The sequence below is a fragment of the Zootoca vivipara genome, chromosome 12, assembly GCF_965207765.1.
Source record: "Zootoca vivipara chromosome 12, rZooViv2.hap1.1, whole genome shotgun sequence".
In the NCBI taxonomy this organism is placed as follows: Eukaryota; Metazoa; Chordata; class Lepidosauria; order Squamata; family Lacertidae; genus Zootoca; species Zootoca vivipara.
This window is the reverse complement of record NC_142595.1, coordinates 3,797,321-3,824,997: the sequence shown is the minus strand read 5'-3', so window position 1 is coordinate 3,824,997 and position 27,677 is coordinate 3,797,321. Positions and strand designations below refer to the sequence as shown.

The window sequence follows — 27,677 nt, the reverse complement described above, 5'->3', positions numbered from 1 at the left end:
ATTTTTTTGTACCTGGAAAGACTGGTTTCATTGAGAAGCTGGTTTTATTCCAAAAATAAAAGCTCATTGCAGATTGATTCTGCATTATCCTGCAGTGTGTCCATATGGAAACAGATGTAAATAGCCCCAGAAATAATAAAATAATAATAATAATAATTAATAAATATTATTAATAAATAATAATTAGTAATAAAAATAATCCATACCTGCCCTATGAAGTGTTACCACTACCTTATTCAAGGGTAACCTAACCAAGGGTCACAAGTACCCTTGCATCTATCCTTGCAGACAGCAGAATCTAGACTTAATCTGGATTGAAAGCAGCATGTTGAAGGTGAGCATGAATCCAGATTGAAAGAAACTACCACTGTGCTACAAATGGCTTAGTATGTACGTAGCCCATATCTGCTCAGAAATAAGTCCAACTGAAATCCTAAATGGGGTTATGATTGCAGCATTAAGATTATGCTTCTGAATTCTTCCCCCACCCATGACCTTTTCTGCACTGCAGCCCTCTGATCTGTGCTTTTAATAACTGTCTGGCCCTGACAGGCAGAGATTTCGGAAGTTCAGGCTTTCCTGTCACAGTGCTGGAGATGTGTCTGACCAACTTGTCTGCTGTGTAGTTCTTAAGGAGTTTCAGTTCCATATGAGCCTTGAACTCAAATGAACTCCTACTGGGGAGGATGAGATTGGACAATATACTTTCCCAACTCTACTTGTTGATCATGGTGTGTCATATAAACAATTTACAGTATGCTTTTAGTTTGTATAATTTCCAACGCCATTTTTGTCTCTTCTTTGAAAATGTTTCTCAGTTTCATTTGAGCCAACACCCCAATTAATCCAGGAATCTGTTTTCAATGCCAGAAGTCAGTCCCGGCACATAACATGAAAGAGAGGCTTGCTTTTTTTCATGAAGTAACCAATACCAGTCCCTGCATTTGTGGGATTGAGAAGGCCTGCCAGGGAGATTCCACTGCTGTTTGTTTTACTGGAAATGTTTAAAATATGGCTGTTTTCATATTAGAGAGCAGTTCAGATGCTTGGATCAGTCCCTGTTATTGCATCTTGTGGATGTTGACAGGGTGGTTGGGGAGTGTATTCTACCATCCATCTGTCCATGTGTTGCCCATTTTGGCTACTAGTATCTAACCAAGAAGCGAGACACAGGTGGCGCTGTGGGTTAAACCACAGAGCCTAGGGCTTGCCGATCAGAAGGTTGGCGGTTCAAATCCCTGTGTCGAGGTGAGCTCCCATTGCTTGGTCCCTGCTCCTGCCAACCTAGCAGTTTGAAAGCACCTCAAAGTGGCAAGTAGATAAATAGGTACCGCTCTGGCTGGAAGGTAAACGGCGTTTCCGTGTGTGCTCTGGTTCACCAGAAGCAGCTTAGTCATGCTGTTCACATGCTGTACGCCGGCTCCCTCGGCTAGTAAAGCGAGATGAGTGCCGCAACCCCAGAGTCGTCCGCAACTGGACCTAATGGTCAGGGGTCCCTTTACCTTTACCTAACCTAGAAGGAGTAACAAGCTGGGTTTAGGAAGTAGTGAAGGCCACTGTTGTCTCCCTTGGGAGGGGGCAGGCTCTCCTTCCTTGAAGGTTTTAAAGCAGAGGTTGGATGGCCCTCTGTCATGTATGCTTTAACTTAGATTCCTGCATTGTATGGGGTTGGACCAGGGTCCCCAAACTACGGCCCCCGGGCCGGATGCGGCCCAATCGGCCTTCCAATCCGGCCCGCGACGACCGCTGCCGCCCGCTCTCACAGCGCGCGGCGCAGCGTCGATCTAAAAAATCGGCAAAAAATCGCCGAAAATCCTTTGTGCGCATGCGTATGGGCCTCTCCCGACCCGGAAGAGGTCATTTCTGGTGCACTTCCGGGTCGGGGGAGGCCCATACGCATGCGCACAAGCGATTTTCGGCGATTTTTTCCCGCCCGTGTGCATGTGCGCATGCGCACAGGTGCGCACTCCCCCGCCCTCCGGCCCGCTGCGCGCGCACTCCCCTGCCCTCCGGCCCGCCGCGCGGTCGGCGCGGCGGGCACCGGCACGCCGCACGGTAAGTCTGGGGACCCCTGGGTTGAACCATCAGAGATCATCAACCAGCGTGATCAAGGCAGTTTCAGTCCCTTGGGGCCTGAATCCCGGCTGAAAGGGATAATATTTTATTCTCTTGTTAATTATACTGTTTTAAATGTGCATTTTATATTTGACTTCCTTTAGTAATGTTGTCTTTTGAAATGTTAAAGATAAGATTTTAGTTTCCTGTTAATTATGTTGCTTTGAATGTATACTTTATATTTTGATGCCTTGTAAACTGCTTTCTTTAAAATATAACTGGCATATAAATTACTGTTGTTGTTGTTGTTGTTGTTGTTGTTGTTGTTGTTGTTGTTGTTGTTGTTGAAACACTCTGAAACTTATTTGAAATAATTTTTAAGTTTATAGCATTGCAGATAAGATTGTGAACTGCAGCGACCCATAACAGCTACCAGGGGGCTGAAAAGCATTTTCCCAATGCTACTCTCTGGACACTGTCCCAAAGGTGGAATCAGAACTACTGTATTACAGTGCTCCCAATTTCCAGAGCTGGTAGGGGAGGATAACATGCTAATGGTACAAAAAGCTGGAGAGAGATCAAGATGCAAAAGAAAGGTCACACTCCCCCTGTCCCTGTCTCTGTAAAGGTTATCCATTAGGGCAACCAAGGCTGACTTAGTCCCATGGCCAGGCCTGAACCCAGACTGTAATGAATTGAAATTGTGTGTATGTGTGTGTTGGGGGGTATTGTTTCTGCTTGTTATTATGGTATGTATTTTTGTGTTTTTACATTGTAAACCACCCTGTAATCTTCAGATGAAGGGTGATATAGTAATAATCCAATAATGTTTGCTGCTGCCCCACCACAACCTTCTTCACCGCCTGTCAAAGGGGGTATTTGTGATTGGTCAATAGTTGTAGTCTAAGAGGTCTAGGGCAGGTTTCTTTAGGAACTGCTGTACAACTGCTTCTACACATTAACTGCCCCTATACATTATTTGTGGCCAGGATGTTGTTTTATGCATCAAAATGTACATATTGATATGCTCTACAAGTTTTGTTACATGTAGTAACTCTGTTATGCACTCCTTTCCAAGTCAACAATTCTATGCTTCTATGCATAGAGAAGGAAGGCATGCTGCTGACCTCCCCATGACATATGAGGCACTGGCCCTGCTTCCTGGACTTCTTCCATATCAACAAATCATAGTTGGCAGCAGCTCCTCAACTCATAGACTCTTGAAGCAGTACATCAATGAGTGGTGGAGCCAGTTAGCAGTGCAACCAGCACCAGGAGATACACACTTCATTCAATTCACATATGAAGAGGGCTAAAATCTTTTCTCGTTATATACAAGACTGTGAAATTATCTGGTATTAAACGCGATTGTGGAATAATTTGGTATTATTTTTGTCTGCTTTTCTTTCTCAAATGTTCCTTAACCAAAATGATGAAGATATTTATACAGGGAAACACAATTACTCAGCCCAGACAGTGGGAAATATGCTTTTATATTAATTAAAATGGAAAAATAGAACTGGATTTCACATTTTTACATCATATAAAAACATTGGTTACAATGATAAGGTCTCTGGAAGAAAACAGCTTTTGACACAGCTAGCTATTAAATAACTGATTTGATGGCAAACGAGTCTTAGAGATCACTAAAGAGTAGAGCTACTAGCTTATGTTTCAAAACAGTAATTATTGCCTGCCGTTATAGTGTTACATTATGACAATTTTAAGTGCATAGCTTCTTATACAATACACTGTGAGACCATATACTGTAGAACCAAAATGTTTACAGCATGATTGGAATACTGTTTTTGTGAGGGTCATCATGTAATTTATTAACAATTCCTAAAAACTACAAATTAGTTCCAATGGACAACTGAAAAAATCAAGGGGAAGAGGAAAAGCAGCAACTCTGCATTTCACTTAACATGGAATAATGATCCAATATCTATCTGAACGAAAGCATGACACCTGCCTGTCATTGCTTTTGACAATTCCTGTAGCAATAGGAAAGCAGCTTTCTCCAAACTGAAATGAGATCTGTAAACACGTTATGCTGCCCTCCAATCAAATTAGCTAAGGACAGTTTTGCCAGTACCATACACAGTAATGGTTGGGATCCCAAGTGATTCCACAGGCACGTCAGGTTTTTTTGTTTTCTCTTTCCAAACTCTAGTTCTTCATATTGCATTGGATGCCACTCCTGAAGTTCCTCCAGGCTTGGGGAGAGGCTTTTTGAATGGGGCAGGGAAGGCTATGGCTTCCAAACAGAAGCTTTCTACGTGCCCTTTGGGGAACCAGCTATTTAGCACTATTACAATGACCTTTCAGCACAGTTCAGGTTTTTTTTTCAAGACCACAGTAGCACCAAAATATGCATCAAATTACATTTCCATAGGGGTGAAATTCATATTCCTTGTGCTGCCCTCATGCAACGATGGGCGAGGGAGAAATGGCTTAATCCAATGTCAGTTACATTCAAACTTGTTTCCTACCCAAAGGAAGATGTTAGGCAAACTGCTTTGCAGGGTTCCAGTCTTCCAAACCATGGCCTTTTGTGTGCCAAGCTTTTTAGAACTATGCAGTTTGTTCCATAAAAGAGGGGTGTGAACGCGTGCTTCTCAAACAGCTGTTTCCTATGATGTGTAGCAATCTACTTTTGAAACTGAGAGGAATGTTTGAGAATCAGTTTTCAGGCTAGTATTGTGGTAGGCAGCCTAGGGCAGATGGAACGTGAAGCTAATGAGACAGTGACGTTTAATGGCTTTTTACCCAGCAGAAAGGTTTATGGAACCTTACATCTGCAGTAGTAATTCTACCCCTTCCGTTACTAGAGACAATTGTTCTAGCCCCACTGGAACAACATACAATGGTCCCTCTTGTTTGCATACTATACCTGGTATCTCCAACCAAACTTTTCAGCAACTTCCCCAAGCAAGCTTATAATAGGGACCAGTCCCATATTGCCCAGGGACTTCTGTGTGGTTGTTCAGCCCAGCTGATCTTGCACACAATTTCTGCATGGCTTCAAATGTTTCAGAAGAATGAATTTCACCATCTTGGAATATGATTTTGCACTGAGGTATGCTTTCTTTGGTTATGTTTTTCTTTTCTTTTTTTAAAAAAGTATGCAATTACAGTACAATATTTACATAACTTAAAAATTATATGTCAGTGGCAACATTTCTTTAATAAACTTTAAATTTATATTGGGGAATGGGAAAGGGACCTGTTTCCTTCATATGTCTGAGACATAACTGTTTTCAATGCAAAGAGTGATGAACCTGTTGCTACAGCTATATGCTTTTTGATCCAACAACTTCCCAGACTTCAAGGGTGAGGCTTGTCCCATGACGGCCAGATCCGTTGTCCTCCAGGCCTCGCAGTAGTTGCTAATGAGTCGTATTCCATTTGGACTTGAACCATGCCAGACAACCTTCTGAGGCCTGAAGTTAGAGGAATGCTTTAGTAATATGCCTTGGAAAAATAATTTCATGTGCATGGCTAGTTCCAAGCTTGACATAAATTAACTTAATTTTATTCAGTAAAGTGCAGGGGACGCGGCGGGTGGGCAAAAGAGTTCACTTTCCCTTCTGTTTTTACTGTTCAATGTAGGCCTAGTTTTTGCACTTTGCTCAGATGCATAGTTTTGGCCCTGAAGAAGGAAGTTATTAATTCCCCCCTGGCTGCTGCTAGAGTCCAGGGGAATTTTAAATATGCCCAGAAGCATACTTGCAGAGTGATCTTGTTAAAACATTGGGCTAATATTTCACGTAACACCAGAAACTGTGTAAATGACTGTGAACTTACCAAGCTGAATCTGTCATGACATCCCTACCATCAAAGGAGTATATTGGAATCCGGAGGTCAAACTGTCCCCCATTGCCAGAGAATATTGACTCCCAGTTATTGAACAATGTTTCCCCCTACAGGAAAGAAAGGAAGCCAGCTTTTAGAAGTGAAATTGCCACTGCCCTGACCAAGTTGTTTTGCCCTCAGTTGTTTCACGCCCGTCTTGCCTGCCTCTGTTTTTTTTTACTCTTTGAAATTCTACCACCATGCAGGGCACAGAGAGAGAGACCAAAGTTAAAGAGTTGCCAGATCACCACCTGAGAAACACTCCTGTTTCCTTAACAGCCCACAGCTATGAAGGAAGGAAGCTATCCATAAGAGTGGGTAAGGTGACTTGAAAATCCTCCCCTTGCTTAGGTTTTCCGCATCTTTTCTACCCTGCACATGCCATAGTTGAATGGAGGAAGTGGCGACTGCAATCTTGGCATATGCCCACCTAGAATGCCTTTGGGCAGGTGTGGATACACTCAAAACTCCCTCCCCCCCCCCCGCTTGGGACATCTGCCTTCAAACAGACACACTGCAGGCTACCGCAAAATTGCAATGAGCTTTTATTTTTGGAATGAAACCAGGTTCTCAAAAAGCACCTTTGGAGGGGGGGGGCAAACAAAATGAAATAGATCTGGATTACATGGAGAGAAACCCAAGTACTCAGTTCCCTTAGTGTGTGGTGACAGTGGCTCGGCTGTGAAAATGCTCTATACAAGCAGATATTCTTCCTTCATTAATGAATGGGCACAGCCAAAGGTGGAGGAAAGTGGTGCTAAATGGGCATAATTACTCTTTTTTTACTCTTTGAAATTCTACAAGTGGGCTACAAGTCTAGGATCAGCAGGATGGTTTTTTCTGCTTACACCAGATCTATCAGTGTATTTCCAGTGCATGGCACATTCTTATAGGGACGACTTTTATAAAGCAAAGCAAACAAAATAAAATCTTACCTTAAGATTAACTATGGGCACATGATACCGGTCAGCTTTCCTGACCACTGTCAAGAGATCTTGCAGATGGGAAGACAAGAAAGCTCTGTATGTTGAGAGCAAACCAGCAGCCCGAGCTTGTTGAAAGCACTGGTAGTCAGCTCGCATATCACCAGAAAATGGAGTGTTCAAGGCCACCAGATGAAGCTGCGGAATAAAGGATGGAGGAGCTTGAGGTTTTAGTGGTAATTAAGCCTCTAGCAGTGATTAGCTATGGCTGTGCTGCATTAAGGTCACGCCAGGTGGATTGCATTGACCATTTCACTGTATGTTTTTATATTCTTTGCCAACCTCTTTGAGGCTTATAATCAAAAGTTACACAAATTAAAATCAAAATCATGCGGAAGTGAACTTTTAAGAGGAATTGACTTTCCTGCAGCCAAGCCAGAAAGCCAAAGGCTAACTAGAGTTTCCTAGGATGTACCGTGGGAAGAGAAATGGGGCAAACACACCCTTTATCTACAAACAGAGCAGCTAAACCACCCATAACAGCACAAGACAAGCCTCCTACTTACACTTGGCCTTCGGCCGTCAGTATTTGAAGCTGGGATTGGTGCTGGAAGGGGTTGAAATCCCTATTAGTTTAACACACAACAAAATAAAGCATTAAAGTGAGAGAAAACAAGGGTAGAGACAGACGTAAGGTTTTAAGAGCACTTAGTGTGAGTTAGGACCCAGGTGGCGCTGTGGGCTAAACCACTGAGCCTAGGGCTTGCTGATCAGAAGGTCGGCGGTTCGAATCCCTGTGACGGGGTGAGCTCTCGTTGCTTGGTCCCAGCTCTTGCCAACCTAGCAGTTCGAAAGCACGTCAAAATGCAAGTAGATAAATAGGAACCGCTACAGCGGGAAGGTAAACGGCGTTTCCATGTGCTGCTCTGGTTTGCCATGTGGCCAGCTTTGTCATGCTGGCCACATGACCTGGAAGCTATACGCCGGCTCCCTCGGCCAATAATGCGAGATGAGTGCGCAACCCGAGAGTAAGTCACGACTGGACCTAATGGTCAGGGGTCCCTTTACCTTTAGTGTGAGTTAATGAGCCATAACCTGAGCTTGGCTTTGCAGCTCTTATGACAGACATATACCAGTATATTAGTTAAGTAAATCCCAGCCCTCAGTCTTGTTCCTCCTCTTGTGTATTGGGGAAGGTATCTTGTTGATATTTATTATTATATTATTATTATTATTATTATTATTATTATTATTATTATTATTATTATTATTTAAAGAAATCACTAACGTTTAAAAATAAAACACCAAACTGTTGGTAGATATGTCAGCCAAAATATGCTCACCATAACTGGGTTTTTCATATTCAAACTGAAATGTTCTAGAACCTGTAAACTGCTCTGTGACCTTTGGATGAAATATAAATTTAATAAATAAGAATAATAAACCTGAAGAACTAATTTTCCTCCAGAAATTTTTTCTTTATGGAGCAGCGGTGCAGCTATCAGACTGCTCCAAATGCTCTTAGAATGTTAAAACTGTCTTCAGTCCTCGTGATACTTCTATCCAGTAGTTGTCAACAACCACCAAAACTAGTGTAATTACAAATTATGGACAAATACACAGATACAGGGTGAGTCCTTTAAAAGAGGCCCTGAGGATACAGAGTGCACATGTTCCACGGGGCCTCTTTTAAAAGACTCACCTTGTATATATACACATGATTTGCCCAACAACTACCATCATTGCTTCTTCACAGGGGACATAAACTCCTCATTCAGCTGAATATCATATTACATATTACCACAAACAAGGAGAGCTTGGAACTCTTAGAGGTCCCGTACTCATGTCCCATTACGTATTGTTTCTGTCAGCATCTGATACAGCACTTCTCAATCAGAAAAATGTTTTAATACGGTACTTACTGGACTTGAAATTGCTGGAGGTGGGGGGCTGTCAGCGGGAATAGGAATCAGTTCACCAAGCTGGAGTAGAACATAAAATGAAATTGAAAGGAGGACAGAAGCAGTGATGAACTTTAACGAAAGAAATGTTTTTCTCACGCGGGGGTAATCTCAGTTCCAAAACATTCTTTTCAAAAAACAAAGCAGGTGACAAATCTTGAAGAGAAGATGTTGCCTATCCCCAAAGCAACTGTTACCTGCAATTTTTTCCATCCTCCTCGAGTACGAATAAACACCTCACTGGTTTCACTAAGGTAGACCAATGTGCCTTCGGACACTAAGTGGACCTTTTGTAGCATAGTGTCAACATTTCTAAAGCTTGTGACCTGTCAAGATAAAAAACATTTATTGCTCAAATAAAAACGATAGCCTATGAGAATGTAGTTTTTATCTGGACAAGAAATGACCAAGAGTTCATGGAAGGATTTTTTTTTAAAAAAGAAAGCAGAACCTAAGTGTTATGAATAATTAGTCACAGAGGCTATTTGTAACGGCAGAGGCAGTAGCTCAGCGAAGAAGTGCTCGCTCTACGTGTTTAAGGTTGCAGGGTCAATCTTACCTCCAGTTAAATAGTGGCAGGGATAAGCACTGTGAAAATCCCTAGAGAGCCACTGCAAGTCAGAAGATGAAGCATGGGCGTACCCAGGATCAAAACTGGGGGGGGGGCATGCCAGCCACGCCCCCACCCCCAGCCACCTGATTGGCTGGCTGGCAATGACGTGGCCAGGGTCCCCCCAGGAGGCGTGGTCAATGTCCACGCCCCCAGAGGGAAAGGGGCCGTTTTCCAGCCACTGCCAAGGTGGCGCGCTTGTGCTTCTGCCTCGCCCGCTCGGCCTTTACCAGCAGCGGTGACTAAAACGAGGAAGCTGCCTCTGTCGAGAGAAACCTGGACCTGGGCTAACTTCAGCCCACACTCCTTCAAGTCACAGCGAGCACAGCACAGAAAGTGCTGCCCCACAATGCTCTGCGGCAATGCTCTGCAGCATATAATTTGCATGGTGCGACCTACTCAGTTTTCCCTGCTTGGCAATGCTGTGGCCTACTCAGTTTTCCCTGCTGAGGGTATTTTAAAGAAAAGTTCTAAATCCAGTTCATAAAATTACACAAGCAGCAAAATAGGAGGTTAATTAAAATATAAGATATGTTCATGAAAAATCCCAAGATCTGTTTATTATGAAGGCTAAGAATTAATATTTACACAATTCATGCAGATTTCTTTTGAACGAACAACTGGCATATTTTATTGTATCTGCGTATATTTCTCGGAAACTGTGAAATCTGTGACCATCACAGAGGAAATGCAACATTAATTATCACAGGATACTGCAGTTTAATACAAAAGTTGTAGGAAAGAAAGAAAGAAATTTATTTACCAAACAAGTCAGGGGATATTTGCTCTTAGAAGCACCTATCTAAAAGTTATTTTTAAAAGAGCAAATGGTACTTTAAAACCGCCTATATTATGCATCTATTCTCATTGGAGAGTAGTATGAATGTCTGAGCCTTTTATACCTGAAGGAGAACAATTATGCTCCTTTATGTTATGGAGCTCAGCCTCCCCTGAAAATACCAACCCAATTTAGAGGAATTCAAATCAACAGTTTCCTCAGGAAGAAACCCTAGGCTCAATATCAATTTATTAATATAATAAATTTCTATCTATCTTTTCATAATCCTCTGAAGGTGGACAAAAACTTCTGCAAAATCACAAAAATAGTTTACTGAGCAATCATCCGAATTATATGTGCAGCAGCAAATAAACTCAAGAACCAGCACATCAATCAAGGTGTTCAAGGTCATTAATGGAGGCAATAATATCTGAATGTGGAGGAATTTCAAAGATGTGGATCACCACCCAAAATGCCTGGTTTTTGGTACCCCCTAATCTAACAGATCACAATGGTGGGCCAAAGAGCAGCACCTTTGAAGGTCATCTTGGAACCTGGCAGGTTTTTATGCTGTTGAATAAAACAAAATCATCTACTTTGACATTTCTTGAAAATAGGATTCTTTTGTATCACCCCCTGTAGATATTTGAATCATATGCTTCTTTAAAGAACAAAAAGTTGGTCAAATTATATGTTCCTTTGATTCTTCTTGGATGCAAAAAAATATGTGTTTCCAGATCAGATGTTTAGCAGTCCCAATGTGACTGAGGAAGCATACTGGGCAGCCTGTGAACTTGCAACATGGAGGGACTGGTTGTATGAACGGCAGGACCTCAGTACACACAACTGCCACAATTTGCAGGATTGCAGCATGTATTTCTTGAACCATTACATTAACAGAGATTGCAACTGCAATGTATAAGCCACTCTTCACTGACAGTGCTTCATACAAGAATGTTGTTGTGTAATCACTGTTGGCGTAATTTGAACAATGAGTCATGTCTTGAGGAGCATATTCCTCATGTCTGTGTAGGTGTGCCAGGTGCACTGGGTGAGCATAGCATCAGCAGCAGGGTCGAGTCTATGACTTGCTGAATCATTCACTCCCATCAGTTCAAGAAATGTACGTACGTGTAGAGATGGGTCTCCCCCCCCCCTTTGGCGATCACTCATAGCTGAGTAAGATTGTCTTCCATGAATATGGACTTAATAGTGTGTCCGTGACTCTGGAGGTCAATTCTGGATCCACACATCCTTCCACAGTGGGGGCATAGGTTTCCAGGTGGGTGAAGGTTTGCCAAACATGACTTCCATTTAGCATGCTTCTCCCTTTCGTCCTGAGCTTGAGCGTCTTCAAAGCTCATGACACCTTTGGTAAAGGCTGTTCTCCCATTGGAGCACTCGCAGGCCAGTGTTTCCCAGTTATCAATCCCTATACTACATTTTTAAAGATTTGCCTTGAGAACATCTTTATACCTCTTTTGTTTAAAGAGAGATGGGTATAATACTCTCTAGGGCAGTGATGGCGAACCTGTGACACGCAGAGCCCTTACTTCTGGCAGGTGCCCCACCGGCCCATTCGCGCTGTTGTTGTTGGTTCCCCCCCCACCATTTTTTTCTCCTGCTCCTCCTACAACTTGTCTCCACTACAGCTTGTCTCCGCTGTTAAAACCTGGATGCCTTTGTTGTTGTTGTTGTTGCTGGTAGCCAGAGATTGTTTTTTAACCCTTTCTGTGCTGTTTTTTCTGGCACTTTGGCAGACTATGATTGGGTGTAACAGCGTTTGTTTTTTAACCCGTTCTGTGCTGGTTTTTTGGTGCTTTGGCAGACTATGTCAGTGCTGTGTGTTAGTTCCAGCGAAGGTATAATTCGTCATTTATTTCTGTTCTCTTTCCCCCCAAAAAAGCGCAGCAGCTTTGGGGCACCCCCCCCCCAGCAAAGCAACTTTTGCACCCCCCAAAAAATCTCCAAAACTTTGGTCAGAAGCTCCCCCCCAAAAAGCTTAACAACTCTGGGCACTTTGTGATAAATAAGGGGTTTTTTGTTTGGTTTGGTTAAATAATTAGTTTTTGGTTTATTAAATACAGTTATATATTACAATTATACATTTTCGTTATTTAAACTATAAATATTGCAAAATTATGGGTTTTTTTCTCTTAAAGTGACACAACACCCGAGTTATGCTCGGTTTTTTTGAAGAATTTTGACACACCAAGCTCAAAAGGTTGCCCATCACTGCTCTAGGGCATTGCTTTCATTCTAGTTCTGTCCTGTCCTGTTGGCTGTCAGGGCCTGACTCTGACTCTGACTCTGAATCTGTGTCAGGGGTAGAGACTGGGTTTTATACTGCAGCATTAGCTAGCACGGGGATAGTGTCAGTGGATCTCTCTGTAAATATGTATCTTGACTTCAAATGCCTTTATAGAGCAGGTAGTAGTGGTTAGTAGTCTTGTGTTGGGAGACAATAAACACTTTGTTCTGTGCAGGGGATGAGTTTTTCCCTTAATTGGGGACTCTGGATGAAGCTGTTCTGCTGTGAGCAGGAAATCTCTGAAGACTCCTCTGCTGATACATCACATGGGTTGAGGTGTGGTGAACTACAGAATGACTTCCACAAATCACCAACAATCACTGCTGAGTTGCAAGCCTACTTACTATCAGCCCTGAGTGTCCTTGCAGATTATCATGTTGGGACCACCAAGCAACTGAACTGGCTCTTACCCATGGTCAGCCTAACTTGCTTTCTGTCTGAATGAATATTTCTATTGCGCGGAAAGTTTTAGGAAGCTCTTAAAGAGACAGACACATGTTCTTACCAAGTTCCTGGTCCCAGGTAATCCAGGTTCTCCAGGAGGTCCTGGTGGGCCTGGAACAGCTGCTACTTAAATAAAAGAAAACCATGGTATATATTATTATCTCCTTTAAAGACACAGTTATTATCTCCTTTAAAGACACTGACTATATTACTGCCTGTCTGGAAAAAGAAGTGATGAGCAGACTTCTAATTCATGACACCACTGGCCTACCTAATCTAATTCTGATTAGTAACAGCATTCCAGTGTTTCAGGGACAGATCTGTTCCAGCCCCATTCCTCAAGTTTGTTAAATCTATTTCTATCATTTATGAGTTCACATTTCTGAATATGAGAGCACAAGTTACAGCAAAGCTAGAACCTGAAAATATACTATTGGTTAATCCCCCTCTGCTCAACGTTTTGGAAATATCATCATCGTTATCATCATCACCACCAGGGCCGGTGGGTCCATTTAGGCGAACTAGGCGGTTGCCTAGAGCACGTAAATGGAGGGGGCGCAAAACTCCCGCGCCACTGCCGCCCTCCCACGGCGTGCGTGCGCGCTCCTCCCGCCTATGGAGGTCCTATGGAGTGCGAGCCAAAAGGAGAGCTCAGCGCTCTCCCGCCTATGGAGGGGACGCTGTGAGCTCCTCAGTGGCTGCAACAAGTGAGCGGCGGCCATAGCTGAAGCCTTCAGCTATGGGCACTGCCGCCGCTGCTGCTTGCGAGCGGCAGCCGCCACTGAGGAACGCACAGCATGCCCTCCATAGGCGGGAGGAGCGCAAGCCAAAAGGAGAGCTCAGCGCCATCCCGCCTATGGAGGGGACGCTGTGAGCTCCTCAGTGGCTGCAACGAGCAAGCGGTGGCGGTGGGGGCAGCAGCGCCTGTAGCTGAAACCTTCAGCTATGGGTGCTGCGGCTGCCGCCGCTGAAGACCTCACAGCATGCCCTTCATAGGCGGGAGGGCGCTGAGCTCTCCTTTCGGCTCGCGCTCCTCCCGCCTATGGAGGGGACGCAGGGGCGCCAGAAGGTGATTTTGCCTAGGGCGCAAAAAGCCCTAGCACCGGCCCCGATCACCACTGTACCCAACCCATCAGACTGGGTTGCCCCAGCCACTCTGGGTGGCTTCCAAGATATAGAAAAACATAATAAAACATGACACATTAAAAAAGCTTCATATACAGGGCTGCCTTCAGATGTCTGCTAAAGGTTCTATAGTTACTCATCTCTTTGACGTATGATGGGAGGGTGTTCCATAGGGTGGGTGCCACTACCAAGAAGGCCCTCTGGCTGATTCCCTGTAGCTTCACTCTTTGCTGTGAGGGAACTGCCACAAGGCCCTTGGTACTGGACCTTTGGGTCCGGGCTGGACAATGGAGGTGGAGACGCTCCTTCAGGCATACAGGGCAGAGGCCATTTAGAGCTTGAGAGGTCAGCACCAACACTTTGAATTGTGCTTGAAAACATACTGGGAGCCAGTGTAGTTCCTTTAGGACCAGCCGTATGTAGTCCCAGCAGCTACTCCCAGTCCCTACTTTAACTGCTGCATTCTGGATTAGTTGAAGTTTCTGAGTCACCTTCAAAGGTAGCCCCATGTAGAGTGCAAGAGGAACCCTCCAAGGATTGTAATAGTTTCCACATTTATATTTTATGCAATATGGCAATATCAGTGGAACATACAATCCATTTATACAGGAATAAGCCCTATAGAACTCAATGGGACTTACTCCTGAATAGACTTGGTTAAGACCTCACTATAAGTAGGACATTTTTTTAATGAAACATGTTTTAAGGTTTATTTTCATTTATTTATTTACTGATATATATACCGTAGTATACCACCTTTGAAGTTACTTTCTCAAGGTAAGGTATAATACCCACAATAATAAAACATAAATATATAAGAAGTTTGAACTTTAGGTAGAAATTCCATATTGACAAAGGATGAGCCCAGCAAAATAGGCTTTTGCCTATAAAAAGCTCAAACTGCAATTTATCGCTCTTTAAGTGCTACAACAATCCTGGAAAAAACAATGACCTGCGTACTCCAGGGCTTGAGCATGCCCAGTGGGATTTTTTAAAATAACCCATTTTGTCCTCTGACAAACCTTTCCGGGGAATAACACAAAATATCATCTCAGCTGCGAAAACCATAGAGCATATTGAAACAAGAAGAGAAAAATAAAACTCAAAATTGAGGCACCAATGATCTTATCCTTCACTTGGGCGTGTTGCAGTATATGCTTTTATTAACTGCATTGGTGCCTCAATTTTGAGTTTTATTTTTCTCTTTCCCCTTGTGTGTTGTATATTTGTTTATTTATTTAATTAATAGAATGTAAGCCTGAGCATAGGGAGGGTCTTGTTTCAATTAACATAAGCCGCTATGGGAGCCTTTTTGACTGAAGAGTGGTGTACAAATGCTACAAATAAATAAATAAATAAATAAATGTATCATGTACAATTCTGAACAAACAAACTTTAGACAAGAATCTTGTCTGATGCAAGCCTTGATGATTTATAAAGGTCCTTAATTTTTTTAAAGAATGTGTGTTTAGTTTGAACTTTAGGTAGAAATTCCATATTGACAAAGGATGAGCTATGCATCACCCAGCAAAATAGGCTTTTGCCTATAAAAAGCTCAAACTGCAATTTATCGTTCTTTAAGTGCTACAACAATCCTGGAAAAAACAATGACCTGTGTACTCCAGGGCTTGAGTATGCCCAGTGGGATTTTTTAAAATAACCCATTTTGTCCTCTGACAAACCTTTCCGGGGAATAACACAAAGTATCATCTCAGCTGCGAAAACCATAGAGCATATATGGCAGGTAAAGAAGGAGAGATATTTTTAAAAATGCAAATCAAAGCTCCAAAGTCCTCTTAAGTACATGGAACTAGCTATATCATTCTTGGATCCAGGTCCTTCTCTTCCTCCACAATTCAGCCATCAAGTGCAGAGGTAAAATATGCATAAGCAGAGAAAGTCATCTGTTTGGGAGGCAAATACTTATGCCAATTCGTATTCATGTCCACACAGGTGCACCAGGCAGAAAGGAGACAACCTTGTGACCTACCTGAGCCATATATTGATGGAGGCCCTGGTGGGCCAGGAGGTCCTGGTGGGCCAGGAGGTCCAACTGGTCCAAACCCCGGAGGACCAGGTAGTCCAGGTACCCCAGGGGGGCCTCTAGGCCCAACCACTGTGTCTCCTTTTGGTCCCTATTAAAGAAAACAACACTTCAGTAAACCAATCTCCTCGAGGGATTATTACAGTAAATGCTGCAGCTGCAACAGCCTGCGGAATAGCGCCGATACCTGCAGTAGGCACCTATGTCCATAAAAGTTTAACCATTTTAATGACAACTACGCCAGAGTTGCAAAAATGAGGTTTTGTGGAGGGTGGCATCTTATTCATCATCAATTAAGAGGATGCCTATTTGCACGTGTTGATTTGTATGGGTAGATGCAGATTTAGAAATAATTATTGTAATTTAAATGCATATTAACACGATACATCTCACCATAGTGCGGAAGACTGTGCAGAAGCTCAGGGCCTGTCCATACTTCCACTTGTCCCATGCCTAGGAAGCACGGGTTCAAGCGGTTTTTCTCCTAGCCCAGCTCCTTTCCCAGGGAAAACCTGCCCTCTAGCTCTAAATCAGACCAAACAGTAACCCAGGGAAAACCTGACCCAAATTGCCATTTGCTCCGATTGAGTGCTAAAGAGCTGTAAGCAACAGGATAAGAGGATTAGCCCTCAGTCTGCTGTACAGGTGCTAAATGTCAATGGGCAAATTTAAATTCCCTTCAGAGGACATCTGGTAGCAGAAAGCCCTCTGTGAAGTAGGACACATGCCCACCCTTCTCATAAGTAGCGCAGATACAGAGCTTTGTTGTTGTTTAGTCGTTTAGTCGTGTCAGACTCTTCGTGACCCCATGGACCAGAGCACGCCAGGCACTCCTGTCTTCCACTGCCTCCCGCAGTTTGGTCAAACTCATGTTCGTAGCTTCAAGAACACTGTCCAACCATCTCGTCCTCTGTCGTCCCCTTCTCCTTGTGCCCTCAATCTTTCCCAACATCAGGGTCTTTTCCAGGGAGCCTTCTCTTCTCATGAGGTGGCCAAAGTATTGGAGCCTCAGCTTCACGATCTGTCCTTCCAGTGAGCACTCAGGGCTGATTTCCTTCAGAATGGAGAGGTTTGATCTTTTTGCAGTCCATGGGACTCTCAAGAGTCTCCTCCAGCACCATAATTCAAAAGCACCAGAGCTTAAGTTTTGTTAAACTAGGTAAACTCTACACTGAGAGGCAGTGGAATTATGTGCTCCTTGCTCTCAGTACATTTTACATTTGCTGTAATGCCTAAATGATGTGCACAAACATAGATTCTTGCGCACATATTTCTGGTAAAGTTCCTAATCACTCAGAATTAAAAGTTGTGGCGGCTGGTGGGGGAGGGGGAGTGATGAGCATCAGGCGTTTAAGATTCCACATACATAGGGTGGTTTCCAGCTGGGTTTTACTCAGAATAGGCCCACTGAAATGAATTTACCTAAGTTACTCGTGTCTATTAATCTCAATGGGACTACTCTGAATTGGATAATATCCACACTTGGATAATGTGGGCATGTAATTCCGGGACCCAAGGTGGCGCTGTGGGTTAATCCACAGAGTCTAGGGCACATTAAAGTGCAAGTAGATAAATAGGGACCGCTCTGGCGGGAAGGTAAACAGCGTTTCCGTGTGCTGCTCTGGTTCGCCAGAAGCAGCTTTGTCATGCTGGCCACATGACCCGGAAGCTGTCTGCGGACAAATGCTGGCTCCCTCGGCCTATAGAGCGAGATGAGCACCGCAACCCCAGAGTCGGACACAACTGGACCTGATGGTCAGGGGCCCCTTTACCTTTACCTTTTAATTCCGGGATGGGTCAGAAAGTCCCAATTTTTTAAAAAGACATTAATAAATAAATGAAGGAACCATTTATTATACAGAAGAAAGCCATACCGCTGGTCCTGGTATTCCTGGGAGTCCTGGAGGTCCTGACATCAAAAAGCCTCCATTTGGTTCTCCTTTTTCTCCTTTAGGGCCAAATTCTCCATTGACTCCTTTCTCACCCTAAAAAGAGAAGGCATACAAAGTAACGTCACAGCAATACTATGTGACCCAATGTTTGTACAAACCTAAGAGATTACTTTATTGACTTGATACAAAGCTTGAGTGTGCTTTGCAGTATATTTTTGTATGGGCTGATATAAATGAAGGAAGGAATGGTCAATTGTAGATCTAGAACTCTGAAAGCTTGCTCATGTACCAAAACTTTATGGTCACATCCCCACCATATATTTAAAGCATATTTCCTTCTCCCTTTAGTTAATACCTGTTCAACCATGTATTTGTAAATAAGGAAAAAAGCAAAGAAAGAGAGAAAGAGAAATATCACTGATTTTATTGGGATATCGTTATATAAAATATGTATAGGGAGGGACACTGTGTAGTTTAAAGATCTTAAATTGTGGCCGTGGGTTATTGTTTTTTGTTTGTTTGTTATTACAGTAGGTATTTTTGTATTTTTGTGTTTTTATATTGTAAACCTCCTGTGATCTTTGGAGGAAATTTCTATCTTTATTATTAAAAAATATTATTTTAATTATTATTAAATTTCTATCTTTGGATAGAAATTTAATAAATAATAATAATAAACTGTAATTTAGAGAAGAGGCTTAGTTCCGTCAGAGAAAATTTATGTATCACTATACCTTACTGAATAATATACTGTATAATAATACATACTATGTCTTTATTGTGAAATACAAATATTTCCTGCTGGTGATATAAACCAGTATTATGGACAGCAAATATATAAGTGTGGATAGGTATACACATTTTCATTGTTCAAATGACAAAGGTCTGGGCCTTTGGAATCAGTTTTAAGATTTAGATTATGATTCAGATGACACATACAGGAGCCTCTTATTTAATCCTCACAATGACCCTGTTTAGGTAGGTTAGCCCCAGAGTCGATACTGTACCCACAACCTATAAGTGAGTGGGGATTTGAATGTAGCTATTGCCTCCCCAAATCCACTGCTCTACACCACAACTGAAAAGGAAAGCAAAAATGTGGTACCGGTATCTATGCCTGCTAAATCATCTGAGCAGCAATGGACTAATGGGGTGTTTGGGGAAGAGGACTACAAATGAAGGAGAGTTAGAGAAGCAATCTCTGTACCTTGGCAGAGGCATCTCATAGCAAACATCATCAATGTCAAGGTGCATATAATGCTATCGGTACCAAAGTAGGCTGCCAAGGAGCTCCACACATTTGAATAAGTGCTAGCCAGGCTATACCTTCTCTTCAAATCCTTCCACTCATATGTCACTATGTTTCTGCCAAGGAGAAGGTGCAGGCTGCCATGGCACTAAATAGTCTATGAGAGAAACAGGTACCCTCTTTGGATTTGAAAGGGGAAACTATGAAAAACACGGCCAGTGTGCACGTAGCAACTATTACAGTGGTACCTCGACTTATGAACGACTCGACAACCGAATTTTTCGACTTATGAATGGGGCAAATGTCTCGACATCCAAAAGAAAACCGCGGCGGTTTTAGATAGGGATTTTTCGACTTACGAATTTTTCTGTTTCCAATGCATTCCTATGGGAAATCACATTTTCAACGGTGCTTTTCGACTTACGAATTTTGCGATCTACTAAGGCGCCTTCGGAACGGATTAAATTCGTAAGTCGAGGCACCACTGTATGTTGAAAATTCACAAATAATTGCCTCTAAAAATCAGACAATGTGCTGGTACTTTATTAAGGCAGAATTCAGCTGTCAACAGGAAAGAATTACCTTCATGATGTTTAACTGGCTAAAATAAGTTGATGGCAGAGGAGAACCTGGAAAGTAAAGGAAATAATTTTATGAATTTTCTGTTTCTATTAAGCCCACACAGATCTATGAAGCAGAGTGAGGCAGAAGCCTCAGGGGGAAGTTCCCACTTCCAGACAAGCGGTTGTGGCTGTAGCTTCTAGGTTCTGGGAAGATCTTATGAGAGTCCTGCAAGATGTTGCCATAAGCCACTGCTGCACTCTCCCCCGCCACTGCCAGAGAAGCAAGGAGACGGAGCAGTGGGAAAGTGCATCCCACTCTTCCCATCAATTTGTAGCAGATCCAACTGCTCTGGCTACCAATTGCAATTACGTATACTCTAAATATAACTACCATGGGTTATTATCATAGCTGCCAAGTACCCCGTTTTCCCTGGGAAACCCCCATTTTTACTTACCTTTTCCCGGTGGTCCCCCGTATCACTTCGTCTCCTGTTTTTCTCCGTTATTTTCTTCCAATCTAAGCTCAGTCTCCTTTCTCTAGCTGCAGCTATTTTCCTTAGAGTGGATGTTACACACAGAAACCAGAACTCTCCCTCCAGCTCTCCCTTTAAAATATCTGAACCCACTCTCAGAAACGGCTCCTTTTATTCTCCCTTCCAAAGTGCTGGCTCCACCCCCCTTTGACCAGCAGTCTTGGTAGCCAATCAGAGAGAGGCTCCAGCCTTCTGGTGGAATTCGGAGGCCCTGCGTTCCCAGACTCTGGTCTGCCTCAGCTGTCCGTCACACAGTGGCTTCTGAGTTCCAATGAGATCTTGATGGAACTTGGAAGCTGCAGGGCTTGGGGAGAAGAGGGGCAGCTGGTATAAGATAGCTCTCTTTCTCCTTTCCACTCACTTCTGATTTCTTACACTGAGATCTAACTCCTTCCCCTGGAGACTATGAGAGGGAAACGAAAGCCCTTAAAGTTCAGGTCAAACTCCTAGTAGTAACCCCAAGTCCCCAAGGAAAGAGTTGAACAGCAGCAACCTTGACAACCAACCAGCATAATTCCCTGTTTCATATCATTCAGGTGTTCTTAGGGTTTTCTTTTTCACAAATCAAGATATTGTTTATTGTTAAAAACAACTAGCAACCATAGTCAGATGTGGTGAAAACTGTTTCTATAGGAACTAGCCTCAACAGGCCCTTTTCTATTTCCTCCTGTTTAGTTCCCCACTCCAAGAATTCAAGAATTGTTATGATGTGACAAGGATCCTTGAAAACACAAACCTGTCCAGTCCCTCAAGAATGTGTGACTTTTCCATACCAGAAAGAAAGTCAAGGCCGTGGAAGATGGTGATAAATTGTCTAAATGAGAATTCAGCTATGCAGAAAGTGATCCAGATTACTTAGAAACTTATTATTCATATTAAGCAGAATTGGTGTGTGTGTGTGTGTGTGTGTGTGTAATGCATTGTTACAGGTATTTTACACCCACCTCTGCACATCCCGTAGTTAACAATGATGTTTAGAACTGATCCTTCTTTCGGTCCATTTTTTTTAAAATAAAAGCTTAGGATTTATGAAAATGAAGTATCTCTGGTTTGTTGAAGGTAACATGGTGATATACTTGAATTTTGTATTCTCCATTTCCCCCCCTCTCTCTGTATGTGTGTGTTTGCTTTGGTTATTTGCTTGTCTGTTTTAAAGAAAACTATAAAACTAAATCAAAAGCAGTAATGAAAAAGATTTAGTCTTCCCAGTTTCAGAACTTCTGCAAAATTATTCTTAGCGGAGGGGGAAATTGCGACCAGAAGTTTCAGGTTTGACTGAAGTTGAGTTTCTACAGAAGGAAAAATGGAAAATAAAATGTGTTACTTTACTTTGTCTGCCTTGGCAGCTTCTTGGGGATTCCTACTGACCCGGTGTGTGTGTCTGTGTCTGTGTGTGTGTGTGTGTCAGTGATATATTTTTGTTCTTATTTTTATTATGTATTTCGTGTTTTTAATATTACAGTTTTATGTTATGTAAAAAAAATACATTTTATTCCAATTTTCCAAATTCAACAAATTAACAAAACCAATCTTTTATACAAAATCTTATATTCACATCTTTTACCTTGCTCCGCCGAGCTATGACTTCCCCCCCTCCCTTCATGCGGGTTTCTTGTTAATTCCCTTTTTTGCAGTTCCTTTTTTAACATATTGGTCAATTCGTAAGGTTTATTTTAATCCTGCGAGAGTTTTTAATGATCTACAGTTTTTCTCCATATAGTCCACATATTTACTCCAGTCCTTTTGAAACCTTGTCTCCCCCTGGTCACGAATCTTGCATGTCAATCTAGCAAGTTCAGCATAGTCCATCATTTTTATCTGCCACTCCACAATTGTAGGTAATTCCTGTAATTTCCATTTTTGGGCTAACAAAGTCCTAGCCGCGGTTGTTGCAGTACAGTTTTATGTTATGGACCACCCCGAGATCTATGGATGAAAGGCGGTCTACAAATTTATTAATAAATCAATAATAAAATACCTGGTGGCCCTGGTGCGCCTCTCTCTCCTTTTTCGCCTTTGATGACTGGTGGACTGCTTACACTCCAGGAACCTTCTTCTAGAAAATATTCACATGGGGGTGGGTGGGTCAGAAATGCAAGGCAGGTGGCATCCGCAGTATGAGAAACAGAAAGCAGACTTCCACAAAGTTTTGCTTAACTCTCCAGTATTTCTAGAGTGATGTCCTTAAAATACAGCACCCTGGCCCCTTCCAAGGCTGGCCCGAATCAAAAGGCAGCGAAGAGCCTGCTACAAAGTACATTGGTACCTCCGGTTACGAATGGGATCTGTTCCGGAGGCCCGGCCGCATCCCGAACTTCATAATTGGAGGTGCCCTTCTGCGCATGCATGCAGCGCGATCGAGCGCTTCGAAGTTTACGTATCCAGAGGGATACGTAAGCAGAGGTGCGACTGTATAACTGCTGCAAATGTCTCTCATGTCTCCCTACTCCTCCCTGTCTTTCTTGAATTGTATTGCTCTCTTTCCTCCTCCAACTGCGGAGACAAGTGTCCTCCACAGATATAGGAAGCAGCTCCTTATGATGGGCCTTACCAATGCAAAAAGGCTAATTGGACAGCGCCTCAAGGACCTTGAGCAACAGAACAATCTGGCCATCACAAAGAAATCCTGCCCTTGGTTTGCCTTCTTTCCCCCCTCTCAGCTGGAACCCCTGTCACGCTATCTGTATAAATGAACCATCTCTAAATTCAGACGTGCTTTTACTTTAGCCAGACTGGATGTGCTGCCCTCTGCAGTACTCAAGGGCAGATTTCAAAAGATTACAGCGGAAAAACGACTCTGCCCCTGTGGAATCGGCAACACGGAAACAGTGGCTCACATCCTTCTGTCATGTCCCCTCTATACAGTGGTACCTCTACTTATGAATAACTCTACTTACGAATGTTTCTACTTACGAATGGAGCTCCGTCCGCCATCTTGGATGCGGTTTAGATAGGATTTTTTCTACTTACGAATTTTTTCTCCCAATGCATTCCTATGGGATTTGACTTACAAATTTTTTCTACTTACAAATGTGCGTTTGGAACACATTAAATTCGTAAGTAGAGGTACCACTGTAAAGACTTGCAGCTCGATCTCATTACACCACTACTCATAACTATCCCAGGCCGCTCAATTGAGGCCACATTGTTCTTTCTTCTATCAGATCAAAATGACCTGAGAACAACACAAGTTACCAGATTCCTCGAGGGTGCAATGAGACTAAGGGCTATCTTTTAAACGATAATCAGTCATATGACTGATGGTTGTCAGCTATGCAAGTAAAGCTTATTGACTGACTGATTGATTGATATATGAGAATATTTATACCCCACCTACCAACCAAAGTTATTGAGGCAGCTTACAATATATTTAAAACACAATAAATTAGTGCCCCCACATGCTGGCAGGGTCTAAGTGGTCCATGCCAGTTATTTCAACTGCTGGCATTGCAGGATCACAGCCCAGGTGCATGGAGCACAACCAACTGCCGCAAACACACACTTCCATCATCCTTCTGAAGCCAGTTTCATGTGCAGGCGCCTATTTCCACACTAAGCTCAAGAACGATTGTGAGAACAGCACAGTGAGAACAGCCATCTTAAACCCCATGAGAATAAGCTCAGGGAAGAAGCCACAGTAATACTGATTGCAGAAGGGCACAAAGTGATTGTTTGAAGTCATTTTTGAAGGACAGTCAATCAAATTACTCAGGCATTCATGAGCCCATCACTTTGTGACCTTGGCTTTCTCGTTCACTACACTACCGTATAATGCAGTGTCCTAATTTACATGAAGTTTTGATGCATGAAGGTTTAGGAAACTGGAACACTGTTGTTAGTATGGGATTGGGACAATGTCATATGAACTTCATTGTAATTCAGATTACAGGTAGGTAGCTGTGTTGGTCTGCCATAGCCAAAACAAAATTAAAAAATTCCTTCAAGTAGCATGAGACCAACTAAGTTTGCCATTGGTATGAGCTTTCTGAAGAAGTGTGCATGCACACAAAAGCTCATACCAATGACAAACTTAGTTGGTCTATAAGGTGCTACTGGAAGGATTTTTATTATTATTTTGTAATTCAGATTGTTAGCTGAAGTCGTTGGCTATGGAGTCACTAACCAGTGCTGAAGTCTTCTGAACTGGTGGATGAATGGATACCTTCCTCATTTCCAATCCTTCTCTGGAAATAATCATGCCTCTGTGACCTGATCAAAATCCATTTTCAACTAGACTCAAGCCAGGATGGTCTGGAGTCTGGTCTTAAATGGATTCATGGGACGAGGAGAAAGAGACCTCTCTAATCCACCATCCACCACCATCCCACTCAATTTTGGACTTTGAAAATAACCCTATCATTGCATCACTAGAACTTACAACTAGGCTCCCTGTTACCAACAAACTTACCATCGGCCACTTTTGGGTTTCCAGGGTAAGGGGCATCTGCCTGCACAGATAGAGAGCAAACATATTCAAAATGCAAACAACGTAATTGCCTTACAGATTTCTCTATGCTGCATCTTTGACGACACTCCTAGTCCTAGTACACAAGCACAGCCCACCCTGTTAGTAGCAGCCATGCTTGATGTAATATGTATTGGTCTTTCAAAGCACTAATGCCTGAACAACAGCTGGTCAGGGTCTGTTTAGTGTCAGGGTCTTTCACATGTAGCATATATACTCTTGCCATTCCAAGAAAATTCTTCATGCCATGTTAGAACAGGGGTTGCCAGCCTTTTTTGTGATCATGGTATTTTCCCTGCCAGCCTTTTTGTGTCAGTGGGCACTTCTGGAATTCTGAGAAAGTGCAGTGGGTGCCAGTCACAAACTAGTTTCTGTGGGGACATGGTAAAACATATAAACGAGCAGGAAAAGAGACAGAATAACAAAATGTTGCAGACATATTCCCTGTGAATGGAAAAAGGGACCTACATCAGCCACCACCACACTTGTTGAGAGATATAAGTTCATTGCCCTTTTCTTGGTTCATATTGGAAGGGAGGGTGAGTCTCTATTCCTGACATCCAGTGAAATATGGGCAATGTAGGAGAGGCTGAGGCAGTGCAAACGGGACCTGAGAATTGTGGATTTTTGAAAGGATATTTACTGAGATCTGTTGCAGGTACCAAAGGAGATACTGGCTGACACTGTTGGCAACCCAACGATGTTAAGAGTAGTCCAGTTGAGCCACTATGATTACTCTGGTTTAGCATCACAGTGCAATTGAGATCAGAATGTGAATTTGAAAATAAGAGGTTGTGTTTGCGCTTCGATTGCTAATTATATCAAATTGATAGAAGCTTCTCTTCAAAACACACCACCTGGCATTCTTTCCCCAACGGTGCTAGTTTTCCCAATCTTGGGAAGATGCTATTGGCCCCAAAGGGGGAAAGATATAGGGCAGGTACCATATGGCTCCCTGAAATCCATCTTTAACTGGAGATTTCAGGGACAGGAGCAGGACATTCCATTTTCTTACAGCTCTTTCCTGAGATGTGACTAAGCACCACACACCTACAGCAAATGATATCAACAGAACTTCAATGGGCAACATAATACAGATGAAGCAGTGCATGGATTTGTTTTTCTGTACCCGGTTGCATATGTTAACATTAATGTTTCCTTTTGACAGAGTGTTTTTAAACGGACAGGTATTTAAAAGTAAAAGTAAATTATATTTTAAAATGAAGTTTAACAACTAAAACACAAACTATCTCCCAAATCACTGTCCTTACTCCACTCCTTTCAAGGACTGTACAAGAAAGAAGATTGCACCTAAACAATAGGAAGAACTTCCTGACAGTAAGAGCTGTTCGGCAGTGGAATTTGCTGCCAAGGAGTGTGGTGGAGTCTCCTTCTTTGGAGGCCTTTAAGCAGAGGCTTGATGGCCATATGTCAGGAATGCTTTGATGGTGTTTCCTGCTTGGCAGGGGGTTGGACTGGATGGCCCTTGTGGTCTCTTCCAACTATGAATCTATGATTCTAATGTGCTGCCAAGACAGTGGTAAGCAACCTTTTTGGCTGTGAGGTCTGCTTACAGTAGTGGGTGGTGGGTTGGTGGCTACACAGTCACATACATGCGCACCTACATGTACTCTCCCAGCTCTCACTCATATGCACATTTCACACATTCCCACTCCACTCCCAGTGAAGGCACACAGGCAATCTATGTTCTCGATGCAGCTAAGATCATTGTCTGCAGCAGCCTGGGCTACATGGGGAGTACTGTACTGAGAATGCAGTTTAAACCTTTAAAAAGGTTTGCTGCCATGCTGCTATTCTCTTCTTCCCTTCCCCTGCCCTGCCCCCAAGGGCTCCTGCTGCAGCCTAAACCACAGCGCAGAAACAGGAGTCCTTTCCCCACTGTGCCGCTGATGGGGGAATCAACAGAGGAAAGGGCTTCCTGGGGGCTTAACAGGCCACACCTAGAGTGGCCAAGGGTGGCTTGGAGGCTGCCCACATGTGTTTTAAGACAGGGGTACACAGTACCAGCACCCTTTATTTCCCCTAGAACAGGGGTGGCCAACTTCCAAGAAATAGCGATCTACTCACAGAGTTAAAGACTAGCAGTGATCTACCCCCTTTTTGGAGGTTCAGGTCAAAGTTGATGAGCTTTTTTTAGGAAGGAGGAAGGCCCATTATTGGGGGGTTCAGGTTGAAATTGTTGAACTTTTTATAGGGAGGAAGGGGAAAGCCACGTTTTCTAGGGGTCTAGGGCAAAAATGTTGAGCTTTTTTGGGGGGAGCCAAACTTGTTGCGCTTCTTGGGGGGCACCAGTGATCTACCACAGATGTCCAGTGATCTACCGGTAGACCACGATCTACCTGTTGGACGTGCCTGCCCTAGAAGAAAAGCACTGCACATAATTATTTCATCACCGCTACCTGTGACCTTAGCCATTTGGTCCTGCGTTGAAAGCACACATGCAGCATGTGGTATTATTAGGGCAGGTGCTGACGAAGCAACAGACAAGAACAAAAAACATATAAAGCACATGTTTATCCAGGAAAAATGTATAGATACTGTAAATAACTCACTGTTGTCTTGCACTGAGGCCTGGGAGAAATTGGAAAAACTGTCTGTTCAGAAATTGGAGAAAAATAAAATACGGTAACTATTTAATTATTTCTAAAAGCAATATTTTAATAAAAGTGTAAGACAATGCTCCTCTCCAAAGCACTTTTGTTTTTTTGGGGGGAGGGTGCAATTTTGGGGTATTTTTCTATAAATCATGTTGGGATGGTTTTTCAGTCTGTATGTTGGAAACTTATATGCTAGGGCAGTGTTTCTCAACCTTTTTTGGGCCAAGGCACACTTGTTCCATGAAAAAAAC

The 27,677-nt window shown here is 42.9% G+C and overlaps 1 protein-coding gene across 5 annotated transcripts in view; it reads right to left on the bottom strand.

Annotated features, from left to right (window-relative positions):
* Positions 1–3,527: 3,527 nt before the first annotated feature.
* COL15A1 (collagen type XV alpha 1 chain) overlaps positions 3,528–27,677 on the bottom strand; it is a 137,586-nt gene continuing 113,436 nt past the window's right edge. For 2 of the 5 annotated variants that reach the window (XM_060282153.2, XM_060282156.2), the window contains 13 exons: positions 27,382–27,423; positions 24,752–24,791; positions 22,322–22,399; positions 19,830–19,876; positions 17,981–18,091; positions 16,053–16,197; positions 12,999–13,063; positions 8,992–9,120; positions 8,756–8,815; positions 7,400–7,459; positions 6,846–7,031; positions 5,863–5,978; positions 3,528–5,498 (listed from right to left, as the gene is read on the bottom strand). In XM_060282153.2, the coding sequence (XP_060138136.2) occupies positions 5,291–5,498; positions 5,863–5,978; positions 6,846–7,031; positions 7,400–7,459; positions 8,756–8,815; positions 8,992–9,120; positions 12,999–13,063; positions 16,053–16,197; positions 17,981–18,091; positions 19,830–19,876; positions 22,322–22,399; positions 24,752–24,791; positions 27,382–27,423 (1,287 nt within the window). In that variant the 3' untranslated portion in view covers positions 3,528–5,290. The remainder of the gene's footprint in view (positions 5,499–5,862; positions 5,979–6,845; positions 7,032–7,399; positions 7,460–8,755; positions 8,816–8,991; positions 9,121–12,998; positions 13,064–16,052; positions 16,198–17,980; positions 18,092–19,829; positions 19,877–22,321; positions 22,400–24,751; positions 24,792–27,381; positions 27,424–27,677) is intronic. The other 3 variants (XM_088656385.1, XM_088656386.1, XM_088656383.1) reach the window with 3 other exon arrangements.